At 36.6% G+C, this 19668-nt stretch overlaps 1 protein-coding gene across 1 annotated transcript; it reads right to left on the bottom strand.

Moving 5' to 3' along the window:
- Positions 1–4867: 4867 nt before the first annotated feature.
- BLOC1S5 (biogenesis of lysosomal organelles complex 1 subunit 5) lies at positions 4868–19325 on the bottom strand. Its single transcript, XM_068670775.1, has 5 exons — positions 19131–19325; positions 18496–18578; positions 17188–17317; positions 13239–13297; positions 4868–6960 (listed from the first exon to the last, which is right to left on the bottom strand). Exons 1-5 carry the CDS (start codon positions 19279–19281, stop codon positions 6781–6783), a joined length of 603 nt encoding a protein of 200 aa, XP_068526876.1. The 5' UTR covers positions 19282–19325; the 3' UTR covers positions 4868–6780.
- Between the last annotated feature and the right edge of the window lie 343 nt (positions 19326–19668).

The raw sequence follows: 19668 nt of genomic DNA, 5'->3' as shown, positions 1-19668 counted from the left end.
AGAAATCTAAAACAAAACCCTTTATGATGTGGGAGTAAAAAGCTCATTATGTTAAGTGATATCAAACATGACCAGAAAAGGCCCTAGGGAGATATTACACTTTTTTATTGGATTCTGTGGGACAAACTAGCCTGGGAACTTGAAAGCACAAGGACTGTGCACGTGGAAATCACATCATATATGAAGAATAATTCCTTACCGTGTGAAAATTATTTGGAAATAGTTTTCAGCTAAAGTTTCTCTTTGTGGCAGCCATTTCAAAGGGAGCATACTGAGGCAATGACCTACAGTAGCACTAATACAATAGCTGCTGGATAACCTCCTTGCAGAGTTATGTGGTCTTAGTCCAGTTCTGTGTTGACAGGGAAAACATAGTCAGCACTGAAACTTGTAACAGCTCAGGCTAATGCTGAGCATCTTACTTGGTTTTGACTGAGGACCATGGCAAAAATCCAACACAGCTTTTGAGATGCAATTTAACTTTTGATAATAGTAAAACTGGGCCTCAAGAAAGTGTGAAGAGGGAACCACTATTTCTTGTTTAGGAGAGACTGCAAAGGACAAAGGGACAACATACTTTTGGCTACTTTGACTTTTCATGCTCTGCTTTGACCATGACACATTTCTCTGGGACTTGATTCCTCTAAAAACAAACTGAAGAAAGATTTTGCATTTTGTGACCCTTTGGTGATGGTGACAGCAACCTCAGTGAAAAATACCAACCACTGTAATGACGGCAACATGGTGCATTATCCCTTTCCTCCCTACTTCAGCATCTGGCCAAGAAACAGAAAGACAATAATTAAGTGGCCCTATTACATACAGTTCTATCTGTTCATGGATGTCTTAAAGTGCATTTGCAGCACCACCCGCAAGTCACAGTTGCATGTTTTTGATATGCACATTTGCACTAATTTGAAAACACAATACTTCTTTTTCCCATCCTGCGTACTCCCCACTAACCCGATATACAAATTTTTACAGTGAAAAACAGCAGCCTGTGCTTGTGCTCATTTCTCCTGGATATATGGATATGAAAAAAGGCCTTCCACACACAAAATGAACCAAAACTCATCTATGCTACACTGGCTCTCTTCTCCAGTTTCTATGCTCAGAGCATCCTAGACGATAAATTTAACACATTTGCCTAATACTATGTGTGCTTGCTCAGGACACAAATATTAAAGTCCTACTGCCTCTGAGTGCTTCTTGATTACAGGAAACTTTTCCACAAAACTTTGGAAAGCTTGTGTTGCGAAGTATTGGTGGATGTTTATTCTGAAGAATTTTTTGAATCATTTGGGTTTTGATAGTTTAAAGGAAAATTCCTCCTTAGGATGCCAGGCAATAATTAAAGGTTTTAAAAACCATACTGCTAACCAGGTGTACTATGGTAATTCTATTTTATGATTTTTAATGTTGTTGAGAAAATATTCAATTTTCTAAATTACGTTTAAAACTCTTTCAGATCAGTACATTGGAGCAAGGCGCAGTATTTCCTATTTATGTAATTCAGCTTAGAAGCTTTCTAGGTGACATAGTAAATATTGGAACACATTTAAAGCCATCTGGAGAGGGGATTTTCAGGAACCGGAATTTCTTTAATGAGGGCTAAAAACATCTGGAAAGGACAAACTTGGGTCCACTCATAAAGGGCTTCCTATGACCTCAAGCAATCCGGAACTAATTTTTCAGAAGCTAAAGCTACTGAAAAGCACAGAGCATGTTCTAGAACACACACTGCGGCAAGAGGCTCTTTTGCATGCTTTTGTTTGGGAGAGCACTCATGTTTTACCATCCTATAAGCATTGCAAAGCAAGCTTGCAAATTTATTTTTTAATTAACTCAAAGAAAAATAAAGATGCTTGTCCAGGTCCTGTAGTGCAATAACTGAAGTTTTTCTTCAGATTACAGAATATAGAGTCTATAAGCTATGAAATGCTATGGATAAATTTATAGATTGCATCTGTCTCAGAATGATAGTAACGAGTAACAAGCAAGGTCATAATATAGCGCTTCAGTTTTTACCAGATGCCATTACATTAGAATCATAGAATATCCTACTTTGGAAGGGACCCACAAGGATCCCTGAGTCCAACTCTTGTCTCCTCCACACAGGACCACCCCAAAAACCTGTGTTAAAGACAACTTCTGTTAAAAACAATAAAACAATAACTAAACTAAACCTAAAACAAACAAACAAATAAAAACCATTAATGATACTCAGTTGCAGGTCTCTCCCTGTATAGACCCAGTCATTAGGGGAGAAGAATGAAAAGTAAAGTTTTACTCAAAATTACATTAGTGTCAGTTTTAAAATGCAGTATTATCCATTCTTCAGTGCAATTGTCTTGAAAGAGCATACTGAAAATGTCAGCTTTTTCTTCACTGTCTATAAAATTACATTAAATAAAATCTAAAAGTGCAGATTTCGTCCTGATAAAGCATTTCAAAAGGTAAACTGAAACCTAAGTGAATACCTCTACAACACTCCTAATTATTCCAAATGCAGAATAACGTTACCAGAATACAAGAACATAAAAGTGTACAGTGGCTGCTCTCTTCTACTTCTCTTCCTGCACGAGAAGGTCCTGTTTCAGACAAATAACACAGATACCTGTGTGCCCATTTAATTCACACAGATTTAGTGAAGGTTCACACAGATTTAGTGAAGGTTCGTTTTGAGTAATACAAAACTTTACAACAGCAGTGGAGGAACAAACATGCTCACCATTATCTTGAATAAGTTTCTTTCTACTTTTCTCACTAAATATAAAACTGCCATGTATAAAACTGCAAAGGTATGTAATTCTGTACGCTTTTTAGAATTAGAAGTTACATATACATAGAGCACCGTATTTCTGTGGGTTGAAATAAGTCTTCTATAAAGCTCCCTTTGTTAGTTGTCCTAAAACAGATTTTAAGCCTTTTTGACTTCTCCCTTCTCTTTTACAGGTCTGTTATTTGGAATTTCTGAATAGCCTTATTGCTAAACTATTTATGAAAAGTACTTATGTTCCTCATTCAAATTCTACTACAACAGCCGCTACTGCATCTTTCTACAAATTATACTGGATTTAACAAACAGGACAAACTAGAAAAACACTAGTGTCCTTGCTACTTTGAGAAGTTCATTTAATTTTAAACAATTAAAGTAATTGGCATGTTTAAAAGTATGTGGTATGATAGATGATTTTATTCACATTTTTGTAGCAGCCTACTACTCCCCATCCCCCTTTTATTATTATTATTATTATTATTATTATTATTATTATTTAAAGCAGGGACACAATCCCTATCACTAAGCATAAAGTTTTGTCTCAATCCACTTCAGAAAATCACGTCCACTACATTGGACAGCAGTATAAGCTTGCAACTCTTGAAGGTTTTCATCTCTGACACAGTCTAACTTAATTTCTAATAAAACTTAGTTAGGATGCATACGTTTTGCTGACAGCACTATTCAGATCAGAATCACAGAATTGTAGGGGTTGGAAGGGACCTCAAAAGATCATCAGGTCCAATCCCCCTGCCAAAGCAGGTTCCAAAATCATTTTAAGAGTGATCCATTTTAAACCTTTTAAGGCGTAATGGGGGAGAATACTGCTAAGCAGTGCTTTTCTGTTTGCTTGTTTAATTTAAAAATGTGTGCTTTCATCCACTAAAGATCTCATATTTACACAAAATACTGACCTGCAACTGAGGACAAATATTTACATTCTCTAATTCATACAATGACAGGATGTCTAACCTTCCTTGACAAGCTTGTACTGACACCTACTGGGAAATATTTGTAAATCAAAATCCATAGACTTTGAGACTTGGAAAGCTTTTCAACTCATGAGTGAACTATATATGAATTCATTTACTGGTTTATTATTCAATTTATTTGCAATTTAATTGGTCTACTGAGAAAACACAGTTTTCAAGCAAAGTTTTAACAAGCCATAAACTGTCAGAAGATGCAATACTCCAGCTGTAATTATGGAATTAGTCTATAAAAAGCATTACCTGCTGTTAGCAAAAAAGCTGGCTAGGAGCAAATAAATCTTTCTCCCTTTCTTCCTAACATTAAAATATGTGATAGGCATTCATTGAATATAAATCATCCCAAGGAGAACTAACTTCAGGTTTACTTAAATGTTGAGAACCTATTGAAGCTCCTATCAGAATCCAGTGCAAACTTCGATCGAGTTTAACAGGGATTAAATCAATCATGTAAACATTGCAAGTATAAGCTAAAACACTTTCTTCATGTAACAATGACATAAAACAACTTTGAAAGTATTCCTTTTTTCTGTTCTTCCCAAATGGTAGAAGCTACTGAATAAGTATTTCAATATTACAAAATCTCTCTGTGGAACATGGTTGTGCCCAGACAGCCCATAGTATCACCTTGCTAGAATACCGATGAAGATAAGAATTGTATCTGTCAGATATTCAGATATGTTCTGTTTTGAGACAATCAGACATGATAAGTTTTGACCTTTTTTTTTTTTTAGTGTTTGAAGAGAAAAAATGTTTTAAGTGTTGGAATGTTGGAAAGTGCCTTCAAAGACAATTAGACAATTTATGGATTTCCAGTTAAATTAAAAAATTAAAAATTAAAATTTTTAATCAAAAATTAAAGCATATCATACAAAAATGAAAATTACTGAATAAATACTGAATAAAATAACATAGCAGCAGATGGTCTTTGGGTAGTCCTGCAGCAAATAAAAGTTTGCCAATAGGCAGATACAGACTGCAAATAAAAGTGTTTTCAAACAATCTTCAGCATAAAAATTTCTGTGAGACTCTAAAAGAGGAACACATTTTCAATGTTAATATTTAGAAGCTTTTCAAAGAATCCACAGCACACAACACAGAAGTTTTTGGAAATACCTCTTTATTTTCCAGTGGATACCCAACTTGCAACAAGTGTATCATTGCTTAACAGCTCTCAAGTTGAAAAAAGTACTAAAATGTACAGTTCCAGTGCAGTTAATTAGGTATTGAAGTCTTAATAAAAATGATCAGTGCAAAAATAAAATTAATTCAGTATACTGTTAGATGCATTTTGTTGTAAAGGTATTTGAGCTTTGAGCACATATACATTAAAAGAATCTGGTAAGACAGAAGCCTTTTTGAGTTTGCCCTTAAAACAAAGTCATTCCACATCCAATTATAAAGACAGGCAAGAACTTCTAAGTTGAATACTGAGCTTAGTTATGACATTCATAAGTGGGTGCATAAGCTGAGAAATATAACAGAGGTCACCTTCTGTTCAGACAGGGGTTGTTAAAAATGAAGCTTCCCTGTTTTTAATGTGTGGGATACCCGTGAGACATCTATGTTTTTTCCATCCACAACAGAGAATTAACAACATTCCAGCATGCCCCAGTGTCGGCAAGTTCTCTTTTTCAGTCCAGATGCATGATGATGATTGATGAAGCTGTCAGGCCTACAGTAGCAGGCAGAGCAACCTGGCAGGAATTCAGTGTTACTGAAAGAAATCTCAAATACTTATTCCATCTCTTCTACTAACTTTAATCACACTATCAACATGCTGCCAGGAATGGAGCCTTGACACCAAGCCATAAATTTACACAAGCAACCATTGTCACCATATTACCATTGCCATACAGGTAAAGGGTAAATTCTGTTTATTTTTACCTGTTTCCATTCTATATATTGGACGCCAGTTAAATTATGGAAACATATTTCCTGTATTACCGGTTAGCTTGCAGCAGATTTCATTAAGGTACTATGTCTCATTTTGCTTGGTTAATGAACTGATTATGTTAACTTCTTCAGTTACACTGCTGTTAAATAAAAGTTTTAAATAAAGGAAAGCAATACAGGAGCTTCACATACTCCATATGAGTAATGGTTAGTAAGAAGAAAAAAAATCAGTACTACAAGCATTTTACCACTAATGTGATCATTTGTTAGACTGAAAAAGAAACAAAAGTTTCCTCAGCTGGTTTATAAAGTTCTGATAAGTTTATCTTAAGTAAACCAACAGCATGTCATATATTTAAGGTAGATACTTGAATTAGCTTTGTAGCTAGTACGAGACCAATATGCTTCTCATGATTACTCTTGAGCTTGTTTTAACTTTGTGTAGAACAGTAAAGCTTAAAAAGAGAGTTCTGAGATATTTACAAGGAGAGGAAAGTGGTTCTTGACAAAACTCACCATTTCTACATTAGGAAAAAAACACTTAAATCTCAATTTTACTTTGTAATACTGACCATAGGGATCAGAAGTTGGAATTTTAACTGGATTTACAGCTTTGCTGAGACCTCTCATCACTGAAGTTTCAAAGTCTATTCTGTAAAATAAGTTGGTTTTCCTGAAATCTACAGAAAAGGATTTACAGATTTCCCAGTGAATTCTCAGCTAACTATGGATGGAGACTATTACACCTACTCTTTCTTGGAAAAGGGCAGTGGTTGCACACTGGGATGGTTAATGTTACATTAAGCTCTATTTCCCCAAAAGATATGATACCCTCTGCAAATGAGAGAATTCCAATTTGCAACTCCCTGAGCCGATGTAGTCACAATGTCATTTCCAATTCTACCTTCCAAGAAACTAAGAAATACTGGCATTCCACTTGCCCTGAACAAAGATAGGCACTTAAGTTGAAAGTATGCAAAACTTTTCTTCCCATACCAAACACGTAGAGGAGATTCTTCTTTTATCTTACTTGTTTCATCTTTCCAAAAGAATCTCAATTTAAGTCAGAAGCAACTGAGTAATGGCATAAAACCAGCACTACTAAAAAAAAAGCTCTTAAAAAGAAACGTATTTGGCCAGTTCCTTCTCCATCTCAGAATACTGCTCTTTGAGGCGCTCCATAGCTTTTCTGTGCTCTTCATCCACCTCTGCTTGTTTATTCTGTTGTTCTTTCATGAATGACTCCCAGTGGGCTATGCGATTCTCTTCATCAGCCATTACCTTGTCAGCCTGAAGCTGAAGAGAAAAATGGGAAGATTTAGCAATCATTTCTAGATAGAAATAGCCATGAAATCTAATCTTAATTCATCAGAGAAACTGGGATTTTACTTCAGTAGAAGCGAAAGTAACAAACAAAATAAATAAAAATAAAGGAAAACAAAAATCATAAAACACAGTCAATGCAAAATAAATGGTTAAATGTTTGATACTTTTAACGATAGCATCAGCAACAGCACCTTTTCTGCAGCCTGGTGAAAATTAACTAAATAAACAGACATTTCAGAATTACTAGTCCAATTCTGTTGGTCTCTAAAAAGATTATACTTGTTGCATTAATTCCTCCTTTGACTACAGACAAAGTTAGAAGCCCTGTAAGCATCTGATATAAACCTGGATTATCTCACAATGACTTCATTTTAAAGATGAATGTCTTATCTTGGAAGCGTGGTATTTAGCCCCTTCATCATAGAAAAAAAATAAAAATCAGTATGAATGGACATTCCCTCACCACTCCATTCTCATTTGTTGAAACAAAAGCATTTTTCACATTCCTGAATACATTTTTAAAACTAGAAGCACACCACATTTTTGTTATACCACAATGATGAGGTTCAGTATAGCCATCAGATCAAAGAAAGTATTGATAAAAAAAATCCTCTAACAAAAGAAGAAAAGAACAAAATACAATATAACAACATAAATATACGTTTTCAAACTGGCAGTTGGTGTTTCTGCTCTAGCCAGCTCTCCCTCATTGTGATTACTGTTTTCCTTTATAAACAAATTATTTTCTCTCTCAGAATTTCATTCTGCTTGGCTTCTGGTAAGCTTGATTCCTTTCACTCTCTTGTCTTAGAGAAGAAAAAAAATCCAGCTATCTAGAGAGATCATACATGCATCCAATATAGATGTACTTCTGCAGACTTTTTGCATGCAATATTAATAGTCTGGCTTCCTTACGCTTGAGTCACAATAACTTTAGACAGTTGCTCTTACATTTGCTCTGTCTTCTAGCAAAAGAAAGGATTCATCTTCCTTATTTTCTTCTTTTTAGTGTATCAGGAATGTTTGTTTTCTATGTATAGCACTTCTGTGCAGGAATAAATACTGTTATAGGCTTCAATAGACACCTGACATTTTTGTCAACTACATGCAATGAAAACCCATTTCTACAGTCTTCAACACGTTCTATGCACTGCTCTCCAAGATCACACATTTTAGGTTAAATACACAGTATTTCATATATAATGGTATTACGCCAACTTCTGTTTTGTATGCCACAGATACCATCTACTAACAAAATATACTAGTGTGTACTACTAGTTCCACTAGCACACTTTATTTTTTGAAACTGCCAATGTATTACACACTTACTGACAGGATCACACAGAGCCTACTTGAACTACACTCTTGACAAAACCACGCTCTGGAAAAAAATAAATAGTTTGCAAGGAACACGAAACTTTTATTCTTCTGCTTATTATTATGAAGTTCCACAGCACCACTTCTACCTAAGGATATAAAATGATTTACCAGGCAAAACAACTGAAGAGATTTAGAGTATGAAACAACTAAGTTCAGTTTATCAAAACTCACTGTGCGACCAAATGCAATTGCTAACAGATGGGTGTCTTTGGGTACAGTCTTTACAAATGATGTATATTCTGCAGTGTAAGTTTGCTTCTTACTAGAAAGTAAAGAATCTGTACAGGAGAGACCTATGAATGCCACAGCTGTGGGAAAGCTTCAGTTGGCACTGCAATCTTGATATCAGAGAAGAATGAAAGAGAGAAATTGTGACCAAGGACAGATTTTTCCTACACCCATATTCCAAGATCCAAACTGCAACAGACATTGTCTCTGAAGCTAAGGCACTACACAGCTTCCATTATCCAAGCATTCACTGCTGTCTTGTAGCAGCTGCTACTGTGGTACAGCCTCTTCTTGCTCAGAACACCAGTAACAGCCTCTTGTGGACCCAAGCTCCCACAAAGGACACTAACACCTAACTCCAGCATATAAGCAAGACACTAAAAGATTAAGTTTCTCGGCACAAGATGACTTTCACATTGTAGCTCTGCAAGTTCCCTTCATATTGGCCCTGTTTTTGTTTTCTTTCTACAACATTCTCCACTCCTACCATATCCCCTTTTTACCCAGTGCTATTTACTTCACTGCTTTATTCAATTGACTGTAACACACAGGAGGAAAAACTAATGAAATGAAGACACCATGCACAAAATACTGTGCCCTAGCTATAACTGTAGCTCTAGCACTGCTAGAAAGCATTGAGATCCGTAAAGGTGGATGAAATAATCTCTCATTAACTGTGCCATTGATAGATATGAAAAATCCTTAAAATGCAAATGTTTAGACATCTTGGCATGGATGCATACTGGTTAAGTCAAAAGCCCAGTTTCGAAAAGCAGTTTCCAAAAATCAACACCATTAGGTAAATCAGTGATCTGTAGAGACAATGTTGAGCATTTTATAATATCAATTTGTAATTTCCATATTTCTAGATTTGTAGAAAGTTTGTTTTCCAGAAAACAATACATGTATGTTTTGATAACGTGCCTGGCAAATGACTTTACAGGGCGATTTCATAAAGGTGGGGAAAATAGCATCTTCATTTTAAGATTAAAAAAAATCAGGTTATTTTTCATCTGTTTGTTATTGAGGAAACTTTCCAATACCCTTGTATTACATGTCTCACTCCTCAAAGATTAACCACTCAAACCTGAAGAAATATAAAATTTAAATATTAATAAAAATAGGCACTATCTCCTCAAGCTTCAGGTTCCCTACTTATGAAGAATTAATTCAATTCATATTTAAATTCTCTGTATGTAGAGAAGAACAATACTTCAGTGAACATCATTTAAGAGGTAAAATCTTTGAAATACATACGTTCTCTTGCTAAAGATAATACAATAAAACAAAGATTAAGGCTCTAGGCATCTCCTGTCCTTGCTGGTATTGAGTATGTCAACAGTAAGAAGAATAATCGCTTTCTAGAGATTTATATCATACATCAGTGATACTGATATATAATTCCAATAATTCTTTCTTAAGTTAGAAAATAAATTTATCACGACTAAAATAATTGTTAATAATTCACCCTCCAACTTCTGCATGTTGTCAGAATTTTTGCATTCAGCAAATGTTTAACAGAATTCCAAGCAATCTCAAACATGCTACTGGTATTGATTTGAAAAAAATAAGTATCTCAGTTCTAAGATAAAAAATACATTCTAGCGAATTATCATCCGTACAAAACTGTGATCTGTATGCATGTGGGAAAGACCCCAGCCACATGCAGAGCAGTCTGTTTTGAGATGTTAGAACTGTTTGAGAAAATATCTTTTTACTTACAGAATCTAACTCACATACTCCAACTCACAAGACAGTCTTGATATTACAGAGCAACAGAACAATCCAGGTTCAGTCTCTACGGTTTCCTTAACCAGATGTATTCACTGGGCAAGTGAGGAGACAGAACTGAAAACTTTTTTGGTTATGGCATTAAACCTGATGGCGGGAACCTATTTCCAGTTCCTGATACACTGAATAATTAAGCTTTTGATAAATGCTGCCTATAACTATTCCAAACGTTAGAACAGTTGCTTATTAAATGTGCTTTTTTAATATCAGTTGTTTCAAAGGAATAAAGAACTGATAGATGCCCTTTCTAGGCATCTACAAATTGATTAACGTAGGCATCAATGTGTAGGTTGAAGAGAGTAACACTGTCATTTCTACAGATACATGTATTTACAAATCTGAATTCATCAAATCAATGACTCGCATCAAATGTCTAAACAATAATCGAAAATCCAACAATAATCCAAAGAACTTCAGTAGCTGTACCCCTTAACTGACATAGAGCATTAAGAGACTCAGTGGCATTTGTATATTCATGTTCGGTTAGGAAGCACTTCTGCTTTACCACACAGCACAAAATAAAGCATGCATTCTGGATAAACAGGTATTCATATTTTAGGAAAGTAGAATGTTTTTTTCTAAAATCCAGAGAGTACTTGTGGAAATAATAAATACTTATCTTCTGATTTGATAAAATCAATGCTTTTACTGTCACGAAGAAGGTAATAACACCTGAATGTTCAAAAATGTGTGTACAATTGCATGAGAAAACACTCTTCATCTTATTGAATATAAATATATATATATAAAAAATCTAATTATTCATTCATGAAGAGCAGTGATTCAGTGTTATTTTCTGTATTTTTAAACTTATAACTTTGCAAAACTAACCCAACTATTTTAAAGATAAATTTAAATAAGGCATTTTTTTGAAAAAATGAAAATTATTATAAAACCATTTTTAATAAATATTGTATATTACTTCAGTTTGAAAGATGGTAACGATTTCTTGTATACTGTACTGAATCACCCAAGTTGGTTTTATTTATTACTGTGGCGTGGTTTTTTTTTTAGAGTCAATGATTATACAAAAAATAACATTTGTAAAAACAGATTTTTTTTTTCAGTAGCATTGTTTTTAGTATTACTCAGGCTATTTTTGCTGAAATTTAAAACAAACAAAAAATCAAGCCAAATGCCACATCTTTTGAGGCACAGACTAGCTTTCTTACCATACTAGTTCGTGTTACAAGCAACGAAAGGTAAAGTTAGAACAGGAAACATTAGGCAGCTTCCAGTATAAGCCTGCAATCTTCCAAATAAAATGAGTGAAACTTTTTTACAAAAAAAATAAAAAAAATAATCATGAGACAAGTTTCCTCAAATGCTTCTTCCAATGACAATCCTGTAATCACAAGTTATTTTACACAATTTCCCTTTTGTTACTTGGCTGATACTAATAACAGAAAGGAACTGAAAAAAAAAAAAAAGCAAAAAGCTGATAAAGCAAATAATTTTCAAATTCATTCTGTTCAGCAGAAATGGAATTCATTTCACTGAGGGATGTAACACAAATCACTTGACACCATATCTTACCCAAAACAACCAAACCAATAATGTCTTTTTTTTTTTTTTTTTTTCCAAAACACATGATTTCAGAAATAAAAGTATGGAAAAAATATTTTTCCTTGAGTTGCTGAACTGCAGTGACAGCTTGTATCTGTAATTCAGAAAAAAATATCTACCTGCTACTATTCACATTTGGAAAGTTTCAAAGCCAAAAAGTCTTACTATACAAGCTTAAAAAGAAACATTACAAATTCTGAACAGTTTTTAGCATTGCTCTAGTGCATTATAAATTTTCTGAATGGAAACATAGAACTAATATTCTAAAAAAAAAAAAAAATAGTTACTGTTCTTATTAAATGAGTTCATTTTATAATATATTTTTTTTCATTAAAGTTTTACTTCAGACAGTAGAACTATAAGAAGAATTTCCTACTTCAGCCCTCTCCCAATATCTACACTTGTGTTGGGCACAAGCAAACTTTGTCAGGGTTCAGTAGTGTGCTATTCACACAGTATTGGTATTCAACTGCAACTGGACTGCCCATCTTCACTGATTACAAAAAGGAAAGAAAAACATGACTATTGACTTATATAAATCAATGCACAGCCTATTTTGTGTGATGGCCACAGAAATGTCTTCTGTTTTTCTCAACTACTACATGATTACTTGCAAAGTTTTATTTATAAAAAGATAACATTGAAATACAATCATGAAGGACTAATGGGAATACATTAAACTAATTTATTGTATAATTTTCCAAATTTTAGATTCACAGCACATGTATTTCAAATGAGCGAAATGTAGCCAACTGAAAAGATTCCAATGATTCGCATGTTCCTATAATACAGCCCTTCATTAAATAACCCATCCACAAGTGAAAAAAAATGCTTCCTTTTCAAGAAGCAATACATATAATATGCTCAATGTTCTCAGCTAACTAGGAAAGATTTACATTTCCATTCTGGTAGGTTAGTAGGTGTTTTTTGTTCCACAGAAAATAATTTTTTTAATTTAAGCTTTCCCTATATGTGACAAATATTATAGTCTCAGCAAGGAGGGAAAATAAAGCAAAGGAAATAAAATAAAAAATAGTTTCCACACATCAGGAGATCGTAGGAAGAACTAGTGATCCATTAAGCCTGCAGTCCTAAAACATATATGCTGCTGCAATATGCACTTTATAAGCATAAAAATAACTCCAAATCTTTTACTGCAAGTATATAAAATATAGAAAAGTACATTTTTGATTCGCTATACTGAAGGCAGGTAGACTTGCTGTAGAAGCAAGTAAGACTTTTGCTTAGTTCACATTATAAAAATCTATCCATTCATCCTTTACCTTCCTTTCTTCATGTTCCCTCTCTTGGAGTCTGTGGATCATATTGTTGGAAGCTTGCACTGAAACAACAAATCACAGTAGATCAGTCTGCTGTTCTAAATCAAAGAGAATTTTGCCTGAAAGGGATTTAAATTGCGTAAGGCTGTTGCTCATCAAATGTTGTATGACACTGTGTCACTAACCTCTGCAAAAAAGATTTGTCAGTGCTTGCAGAAAATACATTATATTGCTAACTATACGTAGGCATATCACTGACTTCAACCCTTGTGCGTGTTCTAGAAGCCAAAATGAGAAAGGCAGCCAAATCCTTTCGTGCCCATATTCCTTAATGTTGATGACAAGCTGGAGAGTAACAGCAACTCAAAAGAAAAACTCACAAGTCAGTAGGTAGGAACAGATGACCAGGGACTATGTTTAAGTTCTTTGTTTCTTGTTTTTCCCCTCCAAATATAAGAATTTAGTAAAAACTGCACTGATAACATCTTTATGCTGGAGCCAGCCTCTTCTATCCTAAAACTAAGTCTAAGAGAACTTACTAATGGAAACAGAAACTGTATTTCTACATAGTTTTTCCCCCTAACTCATTAAATAATTAATGCAGAATTAAATTAACTAATTTCTCCAAAACAATCACGTCTCTCACTAACACAGCCTAGTTATGAGAAACGCATTAGTCATTTATCATCACCTTAAAGCTGTATTAGCTGGTGACTTCTCACACCAGCTGGAAGGCTTCTGCCCCCAAAAGGGCTTGCAGTTACAAAATAGGTTCACTGCCCTTGCAGGTGAAAAGGAACGGGGAGTGCCATGAAATGGAGCATCTCTGGTGGCGAAGCCTGAGCCACTCAGGCCCATTACAATAAAGCAGCAAGTGATAGCGGTGGCAGACTCCCTACCGCAAGCAACAGAGGCTCCCACTTGTCAATCTAATCTGTCATCTAGGGAGGTTTGCTGCTTGCTGGTGGCTCACACACTCAGGATGTTGTGAAAAGGCTACAAAGGCACAACTGTCTCTTGGGCTCCCCATCTGCTGCTCTGCTGCTCTTCCAGATAGACACCAGTGATACTGCAGGGGTGAGCTCCAGAGTAGGGAGAATGACTACAGGACTCTGGGGACAGTGGTCAAGGACGTGAGGATTCTGGTTGTGTTATCCTAAACCTTCCTGGTGATGGAGACTTAACAGATCCTGTGGGTTAACAACTGGTCATGCAGCTGATGCTGGCATCAGGGGTTTGTTTCTAGGAGTGTAAGACTCTCCCTGAGGTTTCAACAGCTGCTTGGAAAAGACGGGATTGACATGACTAAATAGGGCAAAAGTAGCTCTGCCAACAGGCTGGCAGACATGACAGGGACATCTTGGGACTAGGAATGACAGCAGATGAAGCGATTCCTCAAAAAAATACGTAAAAAAATAAGGAAATTGGAACAGGTGGGCAAGCCAAGGGGCTGAGACAATCATAACAGAAGGGATACAGCAATCACAAAAGCAGAGATGAAGTGGAAACACTCCAAGTGTGGGCACCTAAAGAAGTGTCTGTACAACAGCCTTACAGTGAAAGCTCTCAAGACTGTGCTAGGGATAATGTCAGGCTTGGGAGGCTCTCGGAAACATCTCTGTGCTAATGCACATAGCATGAGGAACAAACAGTAGTTTGAAGTCTGTGTACAGGGCTACCACCTCACTGGGATCACAGAGAGACATGATGTGACTGGAGTGCTACAGTGGGTGGGTACGGGCTCTTTGGAAGGACAAGTTGGAAAGGTGAGGAGGGGAAGTTGTCCTTTATATGAGTGAGCAGCAAGAATGCACAGAGCTCTCTGCCCTGGAATGGATCAGGAACCAGTCAAAAGCTTCATTTTCAAGGATCACTTCCTCCATGCTCCAGAAAGGTCCATCCCAACATATAGGAAATCAAACAAAGGCAACAGAAGGCTTGAATGGATGAGCAAGTTGCTTCTAACTGAATCCAGCCATAAAAAGGAAGTGTGTAAGAGGCAGAACCAGAGGCAGGGGACTCAAGAAGAGCATAGATCTTGTGGAGACATGGTTAGGAAGGCCAAGGCTGTGAAGTGCAAGATAGCATTCTAAAAGGACATAAACAGAAAAATGGAAAACTAGGGAAAATGCAAGCCCTGTGCTGAATGAGACAGGGCTCATTCATATCCATCAGTGACCAAGATGCAGAGTGCACCAGCAGCAGGTTTGCAGATGATGCACAACTGGGAGGAGTGGCTGATGGACAGTATGGTTGTGCTGCCATTCAGAGGGACCTCAACAGGCTGAAGAACTGGCCTACGATGCATCACAAAGTTCCACAAAGGAAAATGACAAATCTTGCATCTGTGTTGGAATAACACCAGGCACCAACACCCACTGAGGGCCAACATCCTGGACTCCATTAGGAAAAGCACTGCCAGCCGGGCAAGGGAGGTGATCCTTCACCTCTGCTTGGCACTGATGAGGCCAGTGGTGTGCTACTGTCTGCTTCTGGAAAAGCAAGGAAGAGCAAGGAAAAGCAAGGAAGGAACAGACTTATTGGAGCAAGTCTCATGCAGGGCCAAAACGATGATTAAGAGACTGAAGCACCTCTCTTGAGAACAGGCTGGAAGAGCTGGGAATGACCAGCCTGAAGAAAAGGAGGCTCAGAGGAGATCTTATAAATGTGAATAAATATCTGATGGTAGGGAATGAAGATGAGGAAGCCAGAATCTTCCCTGTAGAAACACATGAGATTCTCTGTAGAAACACAAGAAAACACTTTTTTCCTGGGAGGGTGGTTGAACACTGGAATAGCTTGCCCAGGGAGGTTGTGGAGTCTCCATCTGTAGAGATATGCAAAACCCAGCTGGCCACAGCTCTGAACAACCTGCTTGAGCAGGGAGGTTGGACAAAATGACCTCCAGAGGTCCCCTGCAACCTCAACCAATCTGTGATTCCATATACTCCCATCTGTCATTCCTTACTATGAACGATGTATTGTGCAGATATACATCGGAGAGTCAGGGAGTAATATCAACAGTTCATTCCTTTCTGAAGGTATTAGAACATATGCCTTATGTACATGTCTAAATGACAGCTTTGAAATATTTTCCTGCAACCTTGTTATGTGTATAGCATCATTACCGCTTGTTATTCTACATATTCCAGATGCTGCACAAGTAAGCTATATGAAATTAAACGTTTACAAAGTGCTACACATAAAATGAAATAGCCACACTGATAACGTTCAACAGCATAAATTTGGTAGTTAAAGCTTTATGGACACAGTCCCTTAGAGTATCTTGTTCAGAAGCTGAATGATCAAGAAAAAAATGCTGAAATTTTATTACAACAAATTTTAAACTTCTTTCTAAAAATGTAAGCAATAAAAAGTTTATTAAATACTTATAACTTTGAAACTAGGATTAGCATACAAGAATTATTACAACTACCACATTTGCAACTAAAGATAACAGCACATTTCATATATCATATTTACATGCCAGCAAGATTTGTTTTGAATTGTGGGAGGAGCCAGTATTATGCTTTCCCATGGAAAAATCAAGAAACTCGAAGGTCACATCACAGCATATTTCTAAAAAAAAAAAAAACCAAAAAACAACCCACCAGAAACTTGAGATTCTGTCTACGGCTTTAGACAACATGGAGCAAATACCATCCTGATTTTAAGTGAATAGTGTAAGTTTGGCCTGAAATAGCTTTGACTGAAGTCAGCCAAAACTTTAATGTAATCTTAGTTGGCTAGGACCAATACATAGCAAAAAATTTATTTTTTTTTTCCTTTTAAATTTTTCCTTTTAAATTGTCAGAGAAATGAGAACAAAGTATGAAAGTGGTAGAAAATTTACCTAAGGATGGTAATCTTTCCACAAATCATATTTTGAATCCAAACTATTTATTATTCCTCAAAATGACATAACAAGGGAAATAAAAAACAACTTGCTTACATCTCTTGAGTACTTCATTCAGATTGTCATGCATTGACTGCTCACACTTGGGAAGAATGTTTTCATTTGCTTCAAAGATAGTGCTCTTTAGATTTTCAAGTACTCGTAGTTCTCGGAGGCCACGTTTTTCCTACCAGAAGAATTTAAAGACAATGAATGAATAACAAGAAATTACACTTTCTAAAATAAGAGAGTTTCCCAGTTGATAAACTAATGGCTTTTGTCTCAAGAATTGTACCATTGTTTACTGAAGTGTTACTCTGCTTACTTAGCACAATTGTTAAAATAAGTTTTGTGGGAAAAAATAGAACAAGACATCAGTTGCAATGAGAGAAATAAGTGAATTTAGTTACGATTCTGTAATTGGGTTTCAAAATTCCCTTCCTATGAAAAGACATACAAAAGTAATTTGTGCATCCTATTCAGGAAAGTCAAAGAAAAATTATTCTTTGAGACTTTCAGACCTATACAATACACATCTGATGAGAGCCTAGTTCACATACTTATTTTGCTAAACCAGTACTGGGAGAAGTTAGGTCTGGTTAAAATACTAGCTACAACCTTGAGGAAAAAAATAAATTAATGTAATTTATTAAAAAAAAAATAAATCTCTGCAGAACAGAAGAAGTCTAAAGCATAACCATATCTTTTCAGGATTAATTTTAAGATTTTAAATCCCAATTTTTTAAAGAATAAGAATATATTACAAATAGCCTGTTGACACAAGATTCTACTTTTCTAAGTTTTTGCTGCCATCTTGTGGACACTATTAAGCTTCGAAGCAATGTATATTAGAACAGCTTTTATACCTTCAGTACTTTAGCTTTATTCAGACAATCAGGCAACATTCATTCAATTTTTAATGATTTTCTCACTTAGAATAATGTGATCCTTTTCTCTTACAGAAACATTAATTTTTGTTCCATGAAGGTAAGTAAAGCAAAATTCAATTACAAGTGCAAGCCAAATCCGTCTGAAGTACAAGCCAGTTCCTTTATCATGCACAATTCTATACCAACAGTATTTTTGTTGAACCTAAGAGACTTATTTAAGACAGTAGAACTACATCGTTCCCCTCCATTGATATTCCTTTTGCAGGAAATACAAAGTTTTGAACAGCACATACATATTAAGTGGAGTCCTAAATTTATCATTCTTTACCAAAGATGCAAACACATACTACAGGTGCAGTAATCACTCTGGGCAAGAAATGCATGCCAAATCTTTCTGAAGCAAATTACAAATGTATTCAAAGCTCTAAAAAGATGCTAAAACTGCATGAAGTCTCAGTAAAACACAAACACTTACTTCAAATTCTTTAACAAAGTATCGTATTTCTCCCTGAATTACTGGTCTGTGATCCAGCAGTCTTGAATAGATTTCCCCGACATCTAGAAGATTAACAAAAGTTAGTTTTTCTTTCATGTTCCATACTTGGCTACACAACGCATGTTGGCACAACATACTTAAATACACGGGGCTCACCAGAAACATACAAAATCAAAAGAACAGCAGAATGCTGTTAGTTAGCTATCCTATTTATGCAGCAAACCACTGACTTAAATAAAACACAATGCGTCAACAGACCAGGTGCCACAGACACCTCGCTGTGAACGTTCCCCTCTGCCTTGTCACCCTGTTTTCAGCCTCCTCCTCAGCACATGGCTTCCAGATCTGACAGTTAACGGCAGTAAAGAATTGATACACAGAAGAACTTAAGGCTGCAGTTCAACAGAGATTCACAGCTTAAGATGTGGGAGCCTCCTGCAGTGAGGGACAACTGGAAAGCTCGCTATACTGCAACACTGCCTGCTGTGTTCCAGGGCTAAGGACTTGAAGCACACTCACACAAACACAAGTATTTACGATATTTGTGTATCCTGCATTTGCCCCACAGCCCCAGCCACGCCCCAGCAAGAAACGCACGACCCCCGCGGGCCTACCCTTGATGATAGGCTGAAGCAGGGCCCCGGCAGACAGCGCCTCCCGCTTCCTATCGCCGGGCAGGGGCAGGGGTAAGGGCAGGGGCAGGGGCAGGGGCAAGGGCAGGGCCGCCCCGCTCCGGCCGGGGGACGCGGGGCCTGCCCTGCTCATGGCGCCCGGCGCCGCGGCCTCTCCGTGACGCCATCACCGTGCGCCCGCCGCCGTTGCCATGGCAACCGCGGGGCCTGCCCCAGCTTCAGCTGCTGGGCCAGGCCGAAAGGCGGCGTCCGGTGGAGGGGGCGGATCTCCTCGGCAGTCCTGCTCTCCTCTGGCACCCCGCGCTGTTCTGGAAACTAAATAAAAAATAAAAAGAAAAATAATTAAAAAAAGAAAAACAAACAAACAAAAACAAAACACACCAAACAAACGAAAACAACCCACCACCACCACAAGGTGCAGTTGCTAGTTTTAATAGATGAGGCACGAATTCGCATAAATCAGTTTGCTTCCGAACAATCATTAGTCGTGGTTTATGAAAATTAAGACGAGTAGTCTACT

The sequence above is a fragment of the Anas acuta genome, chromosome 2, assembly GCF_963932015.1.
Source record: "Anas acuta chromosome 2, bAnaAcu1.1, whole genome shotgun sequence".
In the NCBI taxonomy this organism is placed as follows: Eukaryota; Metazoa; Chordata; class Aves; order Anseriformes; family Anatidae; genus Anas; species Anas acuta.
Note: the sequence above shows the minus strand (reverse complement) of the source record. Positions and strands in the feature narration are given on the sequence as shown.